Source organism: Ictidomys tridecemlineatus, chromosome 3, assembly GCF_052094955.1.
Source record: "Ictidomys tridecemlineatus isolate mIctTri1 chromosome 3, mIctTri1.hap1, whole genome shotgun sequence".
Lineage (NCBI taxonomy): Eukaryota > Metazoa > Chordata > Mammalia > Rodentia > Sciuridae > Ictidomys > Ictidomys tridecemlineatus.
Window position 1 is genome coordinate 131023730 of NC_135479.1, and position 22396 is coordinate 131046125.

At 38.4% G+C, this 22396-nt stretch overlaps 1 protein-coding gene across 2 annotated transcripts in view; it reads right to left on the reverse strand.

The window, feature by feature from the left end:
• Positions 1-21509, reverse strand: part of Igf2bp2 (insulin like growth factor 2 mRNA binding protein 2) — a 151213-nt gene extending 129704 nt beyond the window's left edge. Inside the window, exons 1-2 of one of the 2 annotated variants that reach the window (XM_005331018.5) lie at positions 21244-21509; positions 19620-19680 (exon numbers count right to left, since the gene is read on the reverse strand). In XM_005331018.5, the coding sequence (XP_005331075.1) occupies positions 19620-19680; positions 21244-21421 (239 nt within the window). In that variant the 5' untranslated portion in view covers positions 21422-21509. The remainder of the gene's footprint in view (positions 1-19619; positions 19681-21243) is intronic. The other variant, XM_005331015.4, reaches the window with a different exon arrangement.
• Positions 21510-22396: the final 887 nt, after the last annotated feature.

The following is a 22396-nucleotide window of genomic DNA, read 5'->3' on the forward strand; positions in this document are numbered from 1 at the left end:
AGATTCAACAAAGAAAAGATGTAATGTGGAAGGTAAACCTAGTGCATCCCAGGGGTGCAAACAGGTAGAGAGGGGAGGTCAGGTTCTAACCACCAGTCTTTTTCTCTGTAAGTAGCATCTTCATTCCACATTTAACATACTAAGACACTTAAGAAATGTTTTTGACTAACTCAAATTATGGCAATCACATTAAGCTATGATGGAATGGTAAGGGTGGGAAGCGGCAGCTTTTTCACTGTTTGTTTAGGTAAATTTGCAAATACTAAGAGAAGATCCCTCATTGCCTGGCTCATTCCATAGCAGGGACAGAGGGCTGAATTCTGTATCCTACTATGAGTATCCTACCCTCTGGCTAAATATGTAGTAGGTCCTCAATTCATGCTCTTCCAGGTTAAAATAACTTGTTCGATGCATTACTGAGTCTCAAGAATTTGTTCAAATTATTTAGACATCATTTGACATGCAACAATCAATTCAGCTGAGGGAACTGAAAGCTGGCAGGCAGTCAATTTCAAAACCTAAATGCAACATCACCAACTAGGTACGGAATCCCTCTTACACCCACCAACCTGATTGAACACCATCAACGAAGTTGAGATCCCTAGACCCCTGGCAGAGAAAAATATCCAGAAGTAGAAGCTTTTTTTTTTTTTTTAGATGAGAACACAACAAACACTTATGTGTTCTTAAAAGAACTTAAATAAATGTAACCGTTAAAAGCTGAAATATCCTTTGGAGTGATAATGTAGCCAAGATTACAAAGGGCAGGCTGTGTATCACTTACCAGAACAGGGTTTCCAGACAGCCCCTTCTACCTAATAGCTGAAGACAGAGGTTATCATCCTATTTCTATAAATGTAGTTTGCTAGACTCAGTCTCAGGTGATCGATCAGGTTAACAAAAATGAATTCAAATTTCACCTTTCAAGAGCAGTACAGAATCAAATGTCAAAGAGCTCCAAACCAAAATTAAAAGTACTACTGGCTATTGGATCCTTCTTGGTGAAGTAAAACTAAAGGAAAAAAAATATTTTCATTTTATTAAACTGTGAGTGTTTTGATCAAAGTTGTTGCTTTCATTTTCTGTCAATTAAATAATATTGTATTGCCATGATTTAAATTGAACTCTTTTGAGTATTATCTCTTTTTATTTTGAGTATTATCTCTTTTGAGTACTAAAGGCATCATCCTAACTTTTTCCAAGATAGGACACTACCCAAGTATTAACTGCCACTCAAAACTATCAGAAATGTAAAGTGAATCCAGACTGTGCTTCAATGAATAGCACAACATGACGATTCTACTTGTAATAGGACAGAACTGGGATTTACTCTGCTGTTCCTTTCAAAAGACAAGAATAGTTCTTATTCAACAAAGGAGTCAATATAAATAAGAGCATAGGAGGGATATTTAAACTACTCAAGAGTTATTTAAACTCATTTTTAGAAGCATGTATATAAAACCTGTATGTAGAATTCAAATCATTTTCTGTGTTCAATGAAAAGGTCTGGTAGAAGATCTGCTTTCCAGCAACACTTTGCTAGTTTACTCAGGTTACAATATTGAATTGAAAGCAATATAAAAATTTTAAATACGCCCAAACATCCTACTAATTATCATCAATTTCCTCTTATCCCAACCAGTTTCAATCAGTGAAGCCTCCAAGTATTTTATTCTCTCTATAACCTCATGTCAGGAATTGAATGGCAAACTCAGAGAAATTGATATTGCTTTTGTTTTCAGAGAGGGGGCTGATGAATTTGATGATAAAGGATGCCCAACCATTTGCACTCTTTGTGTGGCTCAATTCCTGTACACACACAATGTCAGAGGCTCAGACATCAGTTGCTCTAGCTCAGAAGCATTTCCAAAAGTCCAGAAAACATGGATGTTCCCAAAGGCTGATAAACATGCAAGAGCTACCCAATATGGGATATTCAGAAGATAGGTACTGATCAGAGCTCTGTGGAAAGCCCTGTGGCAAGGTTTTATAGGTAGAGACATCTACGTGGCTCTGTCAGGAAGCCTGGGAAACAGGCTCTTTCTGGCTGCCTGTAATATAGGCATATTTAAATAGGAATATTCTCTTCTACCCCCAAAGCTGTTTTTCTTGACTTGAAAAACAAACTGAGGGGCAAATTAAGGAGGAGAAACCAAGACTGTCTGAGAGGTTAGCAGGTCACTGGAGGCAGCTAGGCCTCCAGATGGCTTCTGATTTTCCCTGCTCTGATTCCCCCGAGGCTGGGATTATACCAAGAGGAAAAGTCAGTGAAAAAAATGAAGAAAAATACATTTGTTTGGATGCATATCCAAACTACTAAAAATCAACAATTAAAAAAAGGGTATAGAAATATATATCACATTTAGTCCTTGAAGCTCACTAGATTTCTTGTTTCTACTTACCTTTAATCTTGTAACTGGAGAAAATTATAAAAATAAATCTTAAATTCAGTCTCTCTGTTGAGGGTACTTGGGAGCTTTTAGTTAACACTCTATAGCAGAAAATAATTAAATATAATCACTGGACTGTATTGTGAAAAAACATCAATATTTTAAATTACAAAGGGGTCAAGAAGCCACTTAGAGCATACAAAAAAGGGAAAAAAGGGTGATGGATTATTCAGGATATACTCTGGTTGACCAGACTATATCAGCTGTGCAGAAAATTTGATATTATACTTACCCCTATTTTTTTTTCCAACAATAAAAAAGTATTTATCTTTCCTAAAGAGCAGGCATTTAGGTTATGTTAGAGTCTCTAACATTCTCTAAGCCTCAGTCTATACATACTCAAAAGGAAAAAATCAAAATAACTTTTAATTTCACATAACTCAATATATCAGGGTCTTTAAAAAACAGGAATATGTAATGCATATAAAGCAAGCACTGAAATTTACTAAAAACTTTAAAACATGACTACCAGTACAGTGCTGTTGACCAAAAGTCATAGTCATTTAGAACATTCTATAGCCAAGCTGAGAGTTTTTCATGACTTTGGTAAAATGCTAATACAGAATGATCATTCAACACTGCCATGGACATATTGACATCAAAAATAATTCAAAAGCATTATCAAATTTCTTCAGGAACTTTCTGAACCATTAGAAATGTTTGTAATATTTTCTCAATACATAATAGAGGTAGCTACCAAAGATCTGAGTGCTTTGTGCTTTGGATTTTTAGTAGGGAAGAGAACTGGCTGGGTCTCATATCAAAGTGACCACTGTATTTTGCTTGAGAAAGACTTACTCATATTTGGTATAGTAAATGGCATATTTCTTAGAAAACCAATGATTTTAAAGAAGAGTAAATATATTTTCCTCTTGTAGACCATGGCTAACCACAGTATGGCACAATTCTGGAGAAATCAGACCTCACCCAGTTACAAAAATAGCAAAAAGGATTCTTGCTGCTGGCAGAAAAGTGACAAACATCTTTATTGATACTAGAAAAGTAATACGTTAAAATTCTTCTATTAGGCATTAAAAAAGCCAGTTCTTTCATGTAAGACAAAATAATTTGTATTTTTATAAAAGTTGAAATAACCCTTCAGGAGAAAGAATAGAAAGAGGTGAAAAAAAATTAAAAACAGGGGCTGAGGCTGAAGCTCAGTGGCAAAGCGCTTGCCTTGCATGTAATAGGCACTGGGTTTGATCCTCAGCACCACATAAAAATAAATAAAAATATGTGTGTCCATCTATAACTTAAAAAACATTTTTTAAAAAATCAGACTGATGGCTGGGGTTGTGGTTCAGTGGTAGAGTGCTTACCTAGCAAATGTAGGGCACTGGGTTCGATCCTCAGCAACACATAAAATAAATAAGGTAAGGGTATTGCGTCCGTCTATAACTTAAAAAAAAAAAAAAAAAACAGACTAAAAGCTAAAAATGTAACCCCGACTACATTTCTCTGATCTGAACAATCTGGACCTCAGTTCTCTAATCCATGAAATGGGGGCAGGTAGGCAGATGTCTTTCTACATGGCTTGTGAAAATTCAGTAAGTGTTATAAAAGGATTCACTAATCAGTAATTGTGATTACTGTTGTTTTAGTTCCAAAAGGGCTTACTATAAATATTAATTGTAAGGAGATTATTATTTGTCAGTATAAGCCCCAACAAAGCAAGTATTGATATTTATTGATCTTTCCTGATTGCCATAAACACCAACATGACTCCCAAAAGATCACCAACCTCCTGAAATTCAGCATCCTGAGTAATCCCTTCCCAAAGAGTGTGAGCTGGACTTAATGTCTCACGTCTAACAAAGAAAATGAGGCTGAGGGATGACATGCTGCTCAGTGACGGGTCATGAAAGGCAGTGTGGAGTCACTCTCCTCTGCTATGCTCTCTTGGATTACTCACTCTAGGGGAAGCCTGCTGTGAGCAGACTGACGCAGCAGCTCTTGTTGTGAGGAGCTGAACCCATACAAGGAAGCCTGGTGGAAGATCTCCCAGCCTCAGCTGAGCCTTCAGCTGACTGCAGCCCCAGCTGGCAGCTTGACGACACTTTTTTGAAAGATGCTGAGCCAGAACCACTCAGCTAAACTGCTGCCATATTCTTCATCCTCAAAAACATGTGAGATAATAAATGTTTGTTGTTTTAAATTGCTAATTTGGGAGGTAATTTGTATGCAGCAATAGATTACAAATACAAAGCATCTGAAAGGATCTTGCTTGCAGTTAACATTTAAGATCAGCTAATTCCTTGGTTCTGAATTACCTTATCCAGTGGTAAATGGCATTGTGCACCTGAGTTTTGTTTGTCTTGACTAGTAACTTTAGATGCTGTCCACTTAATCTACTACCAATTAAGCATCTCTAATTCAAAAATCTGAAATCTGAAATGATCCAAAATTTGAAGCTTTTTGAGTGTTAACATGATTCCACAAATGGAAAATTTCACATCACTATTCATGTACAAAATTATATACAAAGCACCATATAAAATTACTTAAGTAAGCAGCATATATATATATTTCAAATATTATATATTTATATATGTATGTGTGTATATATATATATATATATATATATATATATGCGTATATATATCAAATATTATAAAATCTGAAAAAATCTAAAACACTTCTGGTCCCAAACATTTCAAATAAGGTATACTCAACATGTTTAAACAAACATACCTTATATTTGATTCTTGTATTCACCTACTGTGAATACAAGAGTTAAGCTGTGAATAAGAGTTAAGCTGTTTTGGGGCTGGGGTTATAGTTCAGTGATAGAACGCTTGCCTGGCATTTGTGAGGCCCTGGGTTCGATCCCCAGCACCACATAAAACTAAATAAACAAAATAAAGGTATCATGTCCATCTACAACTAAAAATATTTTTTTAAAAAAGTATAGCTGTTTTGTTTTTAAATCAGTTTTTCTCCCGTGATTCGGAGATTTTTAGTGTAAATTGGGTTTAAGAGACACATAGACCTCAACACCAAATGTATTCTAATATCCTTTTTGGTTAAAACCTCCTATCATTGCTGATAATAATTTGGGCTTTGAAAAACTGTCATACAGATTTATGTCATAAAGAAGTATGTGAAGTTTGGACCCCATCCATTCCTATCTAGGTTGTAATACTAGTTACATATTTGTTTGAAGTTGCTTATGAACTTTGATGTGACTTGACTTTTATTTTTATCTTTAATGTCGATAGATCAGTAATGGAATTTTTAAAAATAACCATTTTATGTCACTTAAAACAAATAAATTTTTAAATGAAAATTTATTTGTAATTAAATTAAACATAGTTAGCACGTCATATGGGGTGAGAAAGCTTCAAGTCCCAAGCTGAATTTTTCTTTTGGCATTCTGAATGATGTGACCCTCCAATGAATAGTAGCTTTTAGTTCTCTTTCCTTTATTGACCCAAGGCAGACTATGCTCTAATAAATAATTGAATACTTGAAAAAAAAAGAGACACACACATAGGGAAAAATATTTTCATGTAACCTTACTGAGTTTTATGATTTAAGAATTAACTTATCTTTGTTTTTTGTTTTTTTTAAAGACTGATTTGCAAAACCTATTCTGGTTCCAACAAATCTAAAACTCTGCCTTCTAATGCTCACTCCACAGTCCTGTGCAATAGCCTATGCAGCTCATCTTAACGTTTTACTGTTTTTGCCATGCTAGGAATTGAACCCACAGCCTCACACATGCTAGGCAAGTGCTCTACCATTGAACTACATCCCCAGCCCTCACCTTAAATTTTAATAGAACTTTCATATTTAATATTTTTATTCCATTTTAGGTCAAAGATAAGAGTAAAAAATTTGAAGTCATTTTCAAGAGAAAAAAATTTTTCAACTGCTTTTTACTCCTATAGTTTGAAATAAAGAAGAGAGGGAACAAATTATTAATGTATTTTATTACAATTTTAATTTTACAAAAAAATTATTTAATGAACAGCTATTTCAGAGCATTCAGAATGTAGCTTTGGAACTACAAATAAGCCCTAACTCTCACAGAACTTCCATCACAAATGAGGGGAGCCAAATGTAATCCTGAACTTCCAGATTGGTGTTTGCCACTCTATCATGCCTTACCATAGATGATTCACCAACTCAAGATCTCCAAGACATGTGCTCCATCTCACCACCATATTAAGAAGCTATTTCATCATTCATATAAATTACAGAGCAAAAAAGATACTTTAAAATGCTAATTTCAACTGTCAGAGCAGTTTTTAATTTTGTTTCTTAAAAAGTCCCTTAGGTAACTGGCAGTTTTCTTTAGTTTGCCTTAATGAGTGTTTACTGCACCCAAAGCCCAGACGCAGAATCCATATGGCCTTCAATTTCCTTGACTTAAATATAAGAAAGTTCAACAGTAACCAAAATACTTCTCAAATATATTCAAAAGCACCATTTTTTCACCACTGCATTTTCCTACTGTATACTCTGCTTTTAAAACCACTTGCCTTACATTAGATGTTTAGAGACAGAATAACTCAAGTTCTTGTTTTAAAGTGTTTGCCAAACATATGAGAATCATAGTTTCTTAGGAAATGGCTTAAAACATCATCTATAGTTGGCTTAGTGCTTAATTGGAAAGAGTGTGATTTAGATCTATACAGAAATACTCCTCCAATTATATGAAAATATAGGCTTTTTTTCTCATGAACATGTATTATGAAACACTGTACACAGAAACTTATATTACTGTCACACATTCAGCATATGTAAGGCTATATTTATAAAATAATTTTAGATGGTTTCACATAACAGAAACATCATAAGATTATTACATAAAGATAAAAATATAGGGTACTTTATAATAGAGAAAATATAATAAATATTCTACAAAACCAAATGGAGGATGGTTGCTGTGACTGAGAACTAATTTAATTTTGAGCTTTCCAACAGCTATCAAGGTTAGATAAAGAGACATACTAGTTTATCCAGTTTTTCAAGAGGACTTTTCCCTCACACCCATATACAAACCTAAATGCAAGAAATATTAAATACACTGGACAGTGTCTTCAACAACGTTTTTTGAGATAATAGAGATTTTCATATGGCAGCGACTGCAAACTGGCAACCCATGGGCCAGATTAAATCTGTAGCTGTCTTTTTAACATCCTCACGGTCTATAATTTTTTTAAAAAATTGTTGCCAATTTCAAAATTTGGAGATTTATAACATAAGATTTTTTTCCTCGCCAGTGCTGGGGATTGAACCCAAGGCTTCATGCATGGTAAGCAAACACTTTTCCAAATCCTAACCAGCCCTTCTGGCTTCTCTTGAAAATTTAGATTCGGGAACATTAGCCCCACATTTCCAAATAACAACAGCTGGCTAGCGCCAATCTCAGCTTTCCTTGCACACCCCAAATACCTCCTTGCCACCACTTACTCATATCATTTACATGCACTAGCCCTGCAAGCATCTGAGTGCAGTCCCTTATAAATATATGGCAATCTCTGACAACAATCTTACTACAGCTGGCATATAGGAAATGAAGTCACTGATCTTAGAAGACTGGTGTGCAGGAAGCTAGAGAGATGGAATACAGATTCTCTCTGGCTCTGCTTCATCAGGGGCTCTTTACCCAACAAAGAAGCCAAATTCCAAGGACTTTCAAGGCTCCCCCAAGAGTTCTTTGCCATAGGGTAAGAAGTCACAAAGAGAAAAGTGTTTTTTAAAGTGATATCCTTTTTCTGAACAAAACTCAGTTATGCAGGACGGATACTGAGGAAGTACATGTTGGAGTAAGATGGTTCACATGAGGTCTGATTTGCTGAGCATCCCCTCTAACCAGTTTTAAATGTTTGAGCACCACCCATGTGTTCACAGAACTCAAGCAAAACAGATAAAAGGAGAGCTGCTTTGCCTGAAGAAGGGATAGGAAGGCCAAGAGCTGCTCTGCTAAAGAAAAAAAAAAAACTCGTTTCCCATGAATAAGCAGGTCCCATGTCACTATATCCACCACTCTTCAAGTTAGTTGACTCCAATGGCTCTGCCAAGAGCTGGAGTGCAGTCGCTGGCCAAGGAGGTCTCTGGAAAGTTCTTGAAGGGCACACATTCTGTTGTTGGTTATAGAAACATCCATAGATTTAGTAGTCTGGCTTGCAGTTGGCAGAGCAAACATTTGTTTCTAAAGTGAAAGTGACATGAGATGGAAGGCCATTCCACAGGAAGCAGATGCAGATGTAACAAAGGCAGGGTCTACGCTTCCCTCAGGAAAGAGTTTGGATCTGCTAGAGGGCCTAATCAAGACCCAGAAAAACACACCATAGGATGGAACCTCATAAACTGGTTTTTAAAATAGCAATCCCTTTCCTAAACCAAATTCTAGACTGACTTCCAATACATAAAAGAGCAATGAATGTAGCTGTCTTCAGATTGCAAGGTGGTGAGGTGCCAAGATTCCTCAATTACATTCATCCACTCCTTCTTCCCATACATTTGGCATCTCTCTTCAGAATCCTAAGGCTCTGAGATACACAGTGTTAAAAGCAATCCTATGGGATTAAAAGATATGACTTTGGCCCAGAAATTTTTAAGGCAGGCATTAATACCTTGACCATAATCATTACATATAAACTGAAACCACAAATAAATTTTAATATCTAAATTATTATTTTGAAACCATTATTGAAATACACATACACATCAAACCATTCGTACAAAAATCAACTAACTAAAAGGCTAACTTTTCCCTGGAAAAACTCTCACAATGTAGAAAAAATGATTTCAGAAACCAGCCACCTGTTCCCAGTTCTCTGTACTCTTTAAAAAATGCCCTTTAAAAGTGCCCAATTCACAAACCTAAATCTATCTCACTTCAAATAATTGAGCAAACAAAATCTTTGTCATCTCAACTATTTTGTGATTAAATGTGTGATGATTTTAAGAATAAGCAGCTAAAATTTTTAGATATTAAGCAACTAGTATTTTGTTCTTCATTCCTTAAAAGGGAGAACAGATCCTACATTTTGAAATGTCTGAGCCTAAAATTTGATTTCTAAAGAACCTTGATTTCATCATCTTCAGTGGTGGCATAATGCAGAGAGTTTTAAAAGGCTTGGTTTACAAATTCAGTGTCCCCGACTTGAAGACATCATTATCAGTTTGAAGAGAAAGGGGAAAAGAGGCCAGCTGGATCCAGGAGAGAGGTCAGATGATTTACCCATCTACAGAATTTTTTTCTATCCTTCAATGGATTGAAAAAAAAAAAAAAAAAAAGATGTTTTCCCTTTACAAAGGATAAAAACAATTGCACTTCAGGGGGAGAAAACATAATCTAAACTTTCAACACCAGGAAATTCCTTCCCAAATTTTCAACCACTTACAAAAGTCTACACCGTGTGACCCCCACACCCATTGAAGCTCGTGTGTCTGCTGCACATTCCAAGGAAGCATGTGCCACAGAACCCATACATTCCAACACATTGAGCAAGCACACACACGCCTCCCTGGCCGCCCCAAACCTCAGTCAAAGAGGGGGCAATGGGGCTGCAGGCAGGCCTACACAATAGGCTCCGCACCCCAGCCCTTCCCAGCCATCACCTCCGTCATGCTAAGGGGAAGGAGAATAAGGGAGAGGATGTGGCCAGCACAGGCCCTTAGAGAAAGAAATGCAAAATCTTTTTTGGGGCAGGCCAGCCACATACTCTTTAGAGTTTTAAAATGTCAAAGGAAAAAACAAGTTGCAGGAGACTCTCAGTCCTGCTGTCATAATGGAATCTACACACTACCACGGAGGACCAGTCTTTCCCATGTGCTCTGGAATTATAGGGAACGCATAACCACCCAGGTTCAGTTACCCAGTCACCTCTGCTTCTGTGGCCTTTCCCTCCTCTCTTCCAACCTCTCCCATCCCTCCCTCTCCCTCTGTTCTTTCTTAATAACTGAAGAGGCTAAAACTGCACGTTTTCTATTAATCTGTTTTCATCATCTACGTGTGACTCAACAGACACAAAACATTTTATTTCAAAACATTATACATACAATTATGAAGAAAAACACCTAATTCTCAAAGTATGCATTGTTAAAAATCACAAAGATCAGGAAGGACTAAAGTAAAAGGTCTCTCTATGTAATATAAAAGAACTATCTGGCCTGTACTCACAAGAACATTTCAAAAGATCTTCTACTTCATGAACTGGTAGGAGGTTAACCTGTCTAGGGAACCACCATTCAATTTTTTTTTTTTTTTTGTCTCACTTTTCAAAAAGAAAAGGTAAAGAAAAGATATAACATAGAAATAAGAATGTATTTTCTGATAATATTTTAATCCCTATTAGAGGTTCTTGACTAAGTAATATTTTATGAGAAATTTCATAAGATGATATTCTGATCAAAAAGGATCATCTTTCTTAATAGAAGCAAATCACTTATATCTCATTTCACTGGAATATAGCCCTATTTTAAGGTCTACTTTACTAAATTTAAAATCACAAATGCACAAGATGCTTAAGGACTACCTTACAAAGAACATACAAATCTGCTCCCTATTTTCACTAGCTTTTTCATATTTCAGAAAGTTAAAATTTTCTAATTTTAATAAGATGAACATTTTATAAAATATAATTTCAAGAGTCCCTATTTCCCTTTTCCAAACTATAGACATTTGTAAAAACATAGATAAAATAAAAACATGCCAAACTTTGTGTAACATTCCAGATCCTAAACAAAAAACAAACCCAAACAAAACAAAATCTGGTAGGATTGGATTTAATATCCTGCATAGATCACTTGCAAATGACCTTGGAAAGGCATAGGTCTCACAGTACATACGATATGAAGTTATTTGGATGCTAATAAATCCCTCAAGTTTTTTTGTGGGTTGATTTGTTTCAGGATGTGTATATATGTATATGTGTGTATGTATGCCCAAAGGAATGGAATTAGTTGCATGTATGTTTTTTGCACATTACAACCATGACGTTTGTTTCAACGTTTTTTCCCCTTACATAATTTACAGATTCCTCTACTAGAGATCTACTTCAAGAAAATTGCTTCAAATTATGACTAACACTTTCAATTATTTTTCAATTATATTAAATTTAAAATATACTAAACTTCAGCCCCTTATCCTTCTTACTATATCTGCTGTGTACACGTAAATTTTACCCAGAGCTAGGAGTAATATACAAAGTTACTCCACAGCCTATGTACAAACTATCACAATTGCTTACTTGATTGCTAAGGTGCTATTACTTTATTCCAGCTAGTTAAATGGCAAAGATAATATGGCCACTGCTTCTCTGAAGCAGTTTTGGTCCAATGGACAGAATTGTTTTAGGAATCTGAGGCTTCACAGCCCTATCTGTAAAAGGAATTAAGTACAGATCTCTCCAAGCTGTTCAAGGGATAAAATAAAAGGCCTACAAGGCCTAGTCCATTGTCTAGTACATAGCAAATACTCAGTATTAGTTACTATTCTTTCTCTTCTCCATCTTCCAAGTTAGATTTCCGTGGAAATCATCAAAACCTGCTGTAGACTGTACTAACTTGAAGAAATATATGAGGAGGTGGAAATAACCCTTTCACTTATTTTTTTTCCTTAATAATTCTTCCCTCCCTCCCACTACTACCATCAATATGATAGTCCATGAAAGTTAAAGAAAACAGAAGTATGAATGCAGAAAAAAAATGCAATTATGGGGAAATGAACTATACTTCACATGCTTAGTTAATAAGTGTTTTAGAGTGATTACAACATTAAGGTTGCCCTCCCTATTCATACTCAAACCATCTCCACAGGAGAGGTAAAAGGCCTTGTTCTTATATAGAAAGTGAAACAGAGAGAAACATCACCTCTGGGGCAAATCTGGGGAAAGATCTGGCAGTTCCTACCAAGGAAACACAAACCAAAACACAGTGCTGACCTCTCAGAATGGACGGACTGGCTGCAACCTGTGTCAAACCCACCCAGGTGACTTCTCACACCACTCACCACATGGCACACAGTCTTCATCAGGGCTACACTCACTGCCTAATCTGTATGTTTCAGGTGCTAAGTGAAACACCTGTCAGGGCAATGTTCTATTTCATAACACAAATAATACATCCACTGAAAAAAGCAATGTAAAAACAATAAAAACACAACTTTCTTGGGTACACCCCACTTCCCTCTACAGACAAGAAAGCAGATGGCAGGAGGTAATGCTGCTTTTAAAATTCCTCATTTTTGTTTCTAATTATTTTGTCCAAAAATAAAAATAAAACTGTAACAAACAAAGATCAGATTATTTGGACATATGCATGTTTTTTGCACATTACAAAAAAAAAACATACAAATCAGATGTATAGAGATGTATCAGAATTCTTAAGTTTTCATTTATGGGACTTAAGAATAAGATGGTTGCAAAGGATCAAATCTATTTTCACATATTTCCATCACTATTGAACAGCAGCCTTGGAGCCTTAGAACTCTCTCAGTTGGCTTCTTTAAAAGTTAAAAGTAAGTAAAACACACTGAAGTGAGAATCAGAAGACCTGGGTTCTAGCTCTTCTATTTAATTAACTTAGTTTCTTTGAGACTAAGTTTCCTCATCTGAGAAAAGGGATACCAATTTTCTTCTCTTTTTCATAAAATTATTATTTGGAATAAATGATATGTGTAATAGCCTTGAACAGCCTTAGTACTATATGAATATAAGATGCAGGAACATAAAAATACATTTCCCTACAATAATGCTGCTAGTATTGCTTACATAGCAATTCAGGGAATCATGAAACTATCTTTCTTATACATTTAAAACAAAAATTTAAATTTTTGTTTAAAATGTATAAGAAATTCAAGTTTCCCCCTAAGGCAAATTCACATTTGGGGATGTATTATGTGACAATAAGAAAACCTGAAAATAACATTCTCATTGCCACAGTCCCATACAAAATTACCTGGTAACTTAGTGCAACACTTCTTATGTTAAAGGTAAATATTAGAAAGTTTGAAAGTTTTCATTTAAGGGACTTATTAAAAGACCTACTTTAACAGAATGAGAAAATCCTAATGGAAGCATTCATATTTTAAGAAATAAAGTGTCAAGCATGAATAATTAGAAAAACCAGGAATAAACAAAACACATCCTAAGAATGCAAACTTAGCGAGTGAAAACCATCAGCTTAGGGAAGAGATGTATAATTATTAAATGATAGAAACAGAGATGATTTTTGGACTTGATTGCCTACCAATAATAAAAAAGCATCCATTTTCACTAATCTACTTATTCTACCTCAATACGCAATCAAACTGAACCAAATTAAAGAAACAGCCACTGTATTCTCCCTTCTTTTTGGCAGCTGAAGCAAGTAAATTTAAAGTTTTCTGTAAAAGAAAATTATTTTTCTTCACTTTTTCAGACTAAAATCCATGATCAAAACAGGAAAAGTAAAACCTTAAAAATGATGCTCTGAGCACTCTGCAATTTTGCTGCCCAAAATAGAAGCCATACAATCCATGCCACCAAATGAAAATTATAAGTTTGTAAGCATGAAGTCAAATTATGAAGTAAACGATTTTAAATGTTTTAATGGTAATAAATGGGAGGAAAAGCTATTATCTGTACTGGTAGGTGCTTGTTTATTTGCTATTCTCTGCTTGATGACATTGTTTAGAAAGACTACCCAAACTAATTTGAACTTGAAGTTTAATGTAGGAAGAATAAAACTTCACTAATAAATTATTTGGGCATGTTTTGTTAAACAGAACTCTCCTATCCCTCAAATTAAGTGGCCATAGCTTTTGAGAGATTATGCTTTTGATTAAAAATTTTAGAGCATAAATTTTTTAAAAATTGGTTTAGCTCCACCAGTCTCAAACACTGAAAAGAGCTCTGAAGACACTTTGGTGGTATTTAAATTTAATTTTAAAAAATAAAATTTGAAATCTATAATTCAACCTTAACAGCCCCCCCAAAAAAACAAACAAACAAAAAATTTCAATGCTACACTGCTTCTAATGAGACTGATTCAGTTTGTGCTATGCAAAATAATGGGTTACCTTCCAAACTATACAATTTCTAAATGAAAATGTACATTCAAAGCTGAAATTTTCTAATACTTAAAAATAGCTTTTGGATCACTGAAACCTTCACAGAATCACACTCATGAGAGGATATATCCAAGTCAAAAGGAAAAAAGGCAGATTTTGCAGTAGATGGTCCTCTCGGTAGCATGTTCACTAGAAAAGCAACCGCAGGTGCCTGTGACTTCACTTCCACAACAAGGTTAACCACCTAAAGTGCTCTCATTTAAGGCAAATACCATTACATCTCATCCCCTTTACAAGTCTCAATCACCTAATGATTTTCATTAGCCTAGTCAGGACTGAAATCCAGATCAACTGTTGTTCAATTAAAGATCTCCTCTTCCCTCCTGACACCATCTGTCTGAAACCACTGTCCCCCACAACACACACACACACACACACACACACACACACACACTCTTGCACACACCCCACTGAATCACAGTGATGACACATTTAGCTTGGTAATATCCTCTAACTACTCTGACCAATTAATTGCTCATCTACTTTTGAGGGTTTCGTTCATAGACTTGGAAGAGTGATTCAGTTGTACATTGCAAATATTTAGAAAGTTTAAAAGTATCAAATTGTACAAATGATTTCTACAAAAATCTGTTTTCCACAGATTTGCTGACTTCTAATAAATGTACCCAGGTTACTATCCTTTTATTTGGGCACGTTTTGTTAAACAGAACTCTCCCATCCCTCAAATTAAGTGGCCATAGCCACTACCATTTCAATTCACTATCATTTACATTCTTCCCCAACCTACTAAAAAAACCTGGAGCAAACTCCATTAAAAAAAATTGTTTACTCAAAATAGTAGTGAAATAATAGTTTTGATAAGTAATTAGTTCAAAATCCTCTAATCCCTTTAAAAATATTTTAACTGTCTTAAAGAAAATATATTGTACTTTGAATCATTATGTATAGAAGATTTTGTACAAATATTATTAATCTTTCCTCATCTATTGAATGATGAGGAAACACTGAAAGATTAGTAATATTTTTTCAACACAGTAAAACACAAAACTTAACACCATTTCTACTGGCCATCTTACCAGCTATAGCAACAAGGAAACATTATTTTTATTATTGAAAAATCACAATTTGTCTAATGTACTACATATTACCAATTACCTTTTAGAATGAGTGTTTAGGTGGTCAGCTAGTATTTGTATAAATTAAGACCTTACAATTTAAAATCAATATGTATTTGGTGAACTGAAAAAAATCAAGCAATACATAAAACTTATTTTGATATGTAGACCTCATTGGTTTTATTATTTAACAAAATAATGTTAAAAATCCAATGAACAGACTTTTAAAAAAGATAAACTCAAATTTTAAAACTACATCATTAAATTACCAACTAATTTTTTTCTCCATTGCTTCTGTTTGAACTCTAATATTTATCTCCTAGAGATCACAAAAAAGTATATTTTCTAGAACTATATGAAAACAACCTTTTTTAAATGGGAAACTAAATGTCCAACCCCAAAACCAAAAAAAAAAAAATCTTAAAAGCTTGATATTGTACATTTTGTATTAATGTATTCTATCCACACATGAAATCTATACAATTAAATCCAAGTATTAATTTCTTATTCAACAAATTCTTGAAATAAGCTACCATATGATTTTAACCTAATAAAGTCTTTTCTGTTTCTAGAAAATTAAAAATTGATGCAGCAAAAGCCTTTGTTGTAGGAAGACTTGAGGTTGGATGGGTTTTTTTTTTTTTTTTGGTATTTAATTCAACTATACACAATGTAGTACATACAAGCAAAATACAATTGAGATACTGTTTTCTTTAACATTCCTATAGGAGACCAAATTCATTTGCATGGGAGAGAACACAATTACTGATTTTTAACTCATGAAAGACAAATTCATAGCTTTTTCCTACACTACCTCATAGTATTCACACCATCTCAGTGGAAGCATGTCTAGAATTACTTAGTAACTTCCTACAAGTGGGCAGAAATTGCATTTTTCAAAGTTTTGTTTCTCACAGAATCATTCAACTTTAGATACAAAAGCACATTCAAGTTAGTGTATGTCTTAGCTCAAAACAATTTATGCAATATATGTTTGTGTGTGTATGACTTTTTTTTTAAAAGTAAACTTTCATCAACACCAAAAATGAAATTTCTCTCAAGGAAGTTTCCACAACTTTGAACAATATTTTAATAGTTACCAGTTTTTTCCTCTTTAATAAATCTTTAAGCCATAATATACTACCAAAATATGAATAGAGGAAAAAAAGATGCATTCAAGAGAGACTGAAGCCAACTTAGGAAATAAGAGAAATAGATGCTCTGTGTGTGGTTTACATTACAATAATTTGCATTTAAGAAGAATGAAACACATATGGCCAAAAAAACAATTTCTGAGTGACTGAGAAAATAACAGTATCTAGTCTACTGTGTAACAGCACATGTAAAATGATGTTGGAAAGACATGTAACAAAAGACCCAACTGGTAAACAAATAACATGCCAATAATTTCATACATTAAGATAGAAAAATCTCCTTCCAAATTATCATTAGTCTGGCTGGGGCTGCAGCTCAGTGGCAGAGTGCTTGCCTTGCATGCATGGGGCACTGGGTTCAATCCTCAGCATCACATAAAAATAAACAAATAAAATAAAGGCATTCTGTCCATTTAAAAAACAAAACAAATTATCATTAGTCATAAAAAATATCTATTTAGGATGCAGATATTAAAATTTCTTTTTGGAGAAATCAAAGAAATAACTACAATATACAGAAAATTAGCACTCAATTGTTGAATCATTTTTTAAGTAAGCAAGCAGTGAAGATGAATTGTTTTCTTCACATTTTCACTTCAACTAACACAAAAACCACATATAGAACTGAACTAGCGCTCACAAATTTACTTTTAACTTGTTAATTTTCATTAAAAATGCAACAAAAGAACACCAAAATAGTCACCATATAACATGAAAGCTTTGGTTTCAAATGTCACAGTACCCTGGTTTTTGAAAGCCACCAGCGTGGTAGTGCCCAGTACTACACGATAACACACAGCTGCCTCATCCCAGGAGTCTGAACTCAGTTTACACCACCAGTTAAAGCTCTCTCTCCCTTAGCCTACAGTCCATGCAGCTAATTTCTACATTTTAAGCCAATAAAGGAAAGGAAAATGTATTAAAGACATCCAATCAGAAATGACGCAAACTCCTCTATAACAGCAGCTTATGCATACATTTGGTATGTTAAACATCCTCAAGTGTAGTGAATCATATACAGCACATTTTAATCTACCTCCTGGATATTTCATATCACTAGCGTATTCAGAGAAATTATGGACTAATAGGGCTGGATAAGTTCTAGAGTGTTCTTTTTAATTTATGCAAAAAACTTGGAATATACTTCTGAATTTTAACTCATACAAACAGAACAAAATTATTTAAATGACATTCCAACTAACAGTAAATAATCTATGAATTTCAAAAAAAACTATAAAGTAGTATGTTTTATATTTTATATTTATATTTTGTTAAGTTTTAGATGATAATGACTTTAAATAAACTAGTATTTCACTTATATTGCTAAATTAAGTGACATATATTACAACATGAAATGCGACACCAACTAACTGAAGTTAAAATTATAATGATTTTTACTAATTATAACCCCCAAAAGGATTCACAACAGCTAAGCGGCCAACAGGCATTTATAGAAACATAGTGCTAACATCTTGGGAATTCTTTCAAACACTGTTCAATATATTCATCAAATTTTAAAGTGCTGTGAGATAAGTTATTTAAATTTACAATAAATACTTAGTATATCAATCAGCTTCTATCTGGAATTCTTCAGCAAAAGCAATATTAAAGAAAAATTTACAAATTAAGAATATTTATTGAAAACCAATCAGCTATGCATTACATTTTTCCCAAAGAAATAGCTTTGCATGACACATGAAAGTGTAAGTCATAACTCTTAGCTCTTTTTTAAAAAAAAATTAATTTCTAATATATTACAGAATCACTTGCAAACAAAAGATATTCTGTTACTAGTTAAAATGTAGTTGGAAAAGTAGACACAATTTTTTAAAATTCCTTCAAAATACATCTAAGCATTTATAAAATGAAGGTAGATTATTTTTAAATGCAACAATCCTGGCAAAAATCAAATGGCTACTACACTATTACAAATTGGAAGGTGGTAAATCAAAAACAGTCTCTCCAATTCAGCTACTTAATGACTAATGGTGAAGAAGTGTATGTGAATGGGATATAAGCTAAGCTGGACAATACACAAGATTAGAATGAGTAATAAAGGGCCCGAATTTAAAGTCCACAATATACTTTAAACAAAGATGTTCTCGCTCATTCTTCCCTCATAGATATTTTTCATGTTAGCAAATCACTGTGGAGCAATCCAAACCCCACAAAATTTGCTACTCCTTCACTAACAATAGTGCAGTTATATCTAACGATTTCACTGAGATATTTGTTTGGCCTCAAAAATTTCTTAAAACAACAATAACAACAAAATGCTCAAAAGCAAGACTCAGTTTTCTCAGTGACTTTTTTTTTTCTTTTAAAGTCTGGCTTTTCACTACCATGCAATACAAACAACATACTTCTGTAGAATGCTATGCAAAATATTGACCCCTTACTATTTTATTATTCAACATTACACTATCTAAAAAAGAAAAGTAATTAATCCCGTGGTTTAGTTAAGCAATTCAGCTGACACAGTAAATATTTACTCTTAACATCTCACAGGAAGTCTTGACAAGTATTTGTTGCCATTGTGCTGGGGATAGGGGTAGGGGTGGGAGTGGGAAGTGGGGGGTGGGAGGCAACTTTTGATAAACAAATGGTCCCAGCGAACTGAACCCACCTAACTTTAACTAGCCTGACCCCCAATTGAGCACCAGTTATTTTTCATGTACAGTAAAGACCTTATATAATGAAAGTAAAAAATTGGAACTTTCTAAATTATGTATCTCCACTATCCAAACAAACAAAAACCTTAAAAAAAAAAAAACTACAAGAACACGTTTTTAAAAGCTGAGGCTTATGTTGTTGTTTTTACCTATATGTAAGCCCAATCGCAAAGAAAGAAAAACTAAGCAAATGTATTTACCTTAGCTTTTTAGAGACTGAGTAATCAACTTCCATGATTTTCCCATGCAATTCCACTTTACCTTTAAAACAAAAATTTAAAGCACTCAGAATCTTCCTGAGATCAAACCCGCGGGGGTCTAGGAGGGGCACGCACACAACTCCACGCTAGGGCTCCGCCTTCAGGCGCCCACCAGGGGTCTCTACGAGGCTCCAGCTGGGCTAAGTTGGTGCCCAGTGTGAAGAAAGGTGGGTGCTCAGGGTCTCGTAATGAGGTGGGAAGGGCGCAAGCCCGGTTCCGACCCCAGGTATAGCTGTGGGTGGCATTACCGGAAAAACAAATTTAATAAAGAGCGGCGCCAATTTGAAAGGATGAGCTCATTTGAAACTCAAGCTGCAGGGCTGGCGCGGCCCCGTTCCTCTCCAGGCCCCCACCTCCCCATTCTGCTAACCCCAAACCCGAAGGCTCCACTGCGCTCCCCCAGTCTCTCTTCCCTCCTGGTGGCCCCGAGAAGACGCGCCGAACCCCCCCCCCACCCCGCCCCGGGTCGACTACTGCGAGAGCCCGGTCCCAGCCAGCTTCTGGGTGTCACCTTGGCCTCGCCGCCGCCCCGCCCCCACCCCGCGCGCCCTTGGGGAAGGGGCTCCCGCCGGGCCCAGGGTCTGGGGGCGCAGGCTGGGGGACTGGGGGCGAGCGCGGCTCCGAGTGGTGCGAGTGAGGGAGGGAGAGTTGGGGAGTGCGCGCGCGCGAGTGTGTGTGTGTCGCTCTCCGACTCCCGTCTGGGCTCCAGCGCGCTCGCGGGCCCCCCGGTCGCCTCTTTCCCGGTTCTCAGCCCCGGCCCCCACCGAGTTGAGACAGGGCACCTCGTAAAAAGGTGCTTCTGGCCAAGCGGGAGGCAGGGGGACGGACGGCGGAAAGCCCCCAGCCCCGAGTTCTTCTCAATAAAATCGGACAAAAAATTCAGGGAAAAATAGGAGCGCTTGAGATCAGCAAGAGGGGACTGAGCTTCGGCAAAGGACTGAGGGAGATGTGCCGTCGTTCAGGGGCTGAGGTTTGGGGAGCCCCTGGGCATCGAAGGGGTTCGGCAGGACGGAGCCGAGGGGTGCAGAAAGTGGGGGGCCTTGGGGCAAGGTGGGGGGGGGGATTGAAAAGAGAGTGCGGCTCAGGGGAACGCCAGAGGGCGAGAGGTCCTGGGCACGAGGCATGGGAAGGAGGAAGGTCCGACCAGGAGAGAAGATGCTGGATTTTGAGGGAGTCCCCTGATAAAGGGGGTAACATAAAGATCAGGGAAGAGGGGGTACAGAGGACTCTGGAAGGGTGGGGGTGGGAGCTCTGGAGAGCAGTTCGGAGCACCAGAGGAACATAGGGTGCCCCCAGAGAGCCTCAGGGACCCTTGGAGGGACACCGGGAGCGCCCCTGGGCTGCGGCCCGGAGGGCTAGGGGTGAGCCTGGGGCTGTTGGGGGAGGGGAGCGGGCCGTCCCGGGAGCAGGCGGGCGACAAGAGTTAAGGGTCTGGTGCGTGGAAGTGAGCTTGCGGGCGCGGGATCCCCCGCCGGGCGCCGCCCGCCGGACTCGGCCTCCCAGCGGGAGCCGTCCCGACCCGAGCGGGGCGAGGCGGGGGGAGGGGGCAGCGCTGAGTGCTCACCCGAGAGGGTCTCGATGGCGCGGATGGCCCAGTTCTGGTCGGGGTAGTCCACGAAGGCGTAGCCTGACTTGAGCAGGACCTGTCCCGCCAGGGGCAGCTTCCTGTCCCCAAAGAGCTGCCGGAGGTCGTCGGCAGTGACGGCGGGGCTCAGGTTCCCGATGTAAAGCTTGTTCATCATCCGTCCCTTCCCCGAGAGCCCGCGGCTCCCCCGGCCCGGTACCCGGCGCTCCTCGCCTCCTCCGCTGCCCTCGTCTCTCCTCCTCCTCCTCCGCCCCCCCTCCCCGCCCTCCGCCCGCCCGCCACCCACCCCCACCCTCACCCTCAGCCTGGCTCCCCCCACCGCGGCCGGCCCGGCCCGCCCGGGGGCAGAGGCGGAGGCGGGGACTCGGCGCGGCTGCCTCCTCGGGGCAGAGTCCCGGGCCGGGCGGCGGCGCGCGGACAAAGCGCTCTCTCTGCCTCCCTCTCTCCCTCTCAAGGCGGTGGCGGGAGGAGGAGCAGCGGCGGGCGGCGGCGGCAGCGCACCCCGCGTGTGTCTGTGTGAGAGTTTGTACGGGCGTGTGCGCAGCCGAGAGTGAGCGAGCGAGCGCCCCCTCCCAGCCCCGCGCCGCTGCGCCCCTCACCTCACGCCCCCAGCGCTCTGAGCGCTCGGCAGAGCTACCCCGGCTCCAGCTCCGCGCCCGGCGGGCGGAAGCGGGTCGCGGCCCCGGGCTAGGGCTTGGTGAGCCAGAACCCCAGGCGGCCACGGCGCACAGGCCGGGCGAGCGACGGAGCGGGGCTGGCGCGCCCAGAGCGCGGGTGGGAGCGCGCGAGGGGCGCGGGGGAGCGGCTGGGAGCCGCTGGCGTGGGAGGGAGAGGGGCTGCGTGTGAGTATGGAGAGGGGTGTGCGCAAGGTGGACCGGATGTTAGTGCGCGGCTGCCACGGCAAGCGGGAAGGTGTGTCTCGGAGGTGAGAGGCGAGGCCAGGCTGGAAGACAACTTTCGCAGCGACTTGGCCGAGACTGGCTTCCTGCGCTTTCTTGGCGGTGCGCTCGCTCGGGGACCAGCACTCCGGTTCGGCTCTGGGAGGCAACCAGGCGGCGCGTGTGGTCAAAGGATCGTGGACGCGAGTCAGGACCCCTAGGGCCCGGGACCCGGCGGGCCCTCACGGTCTGCA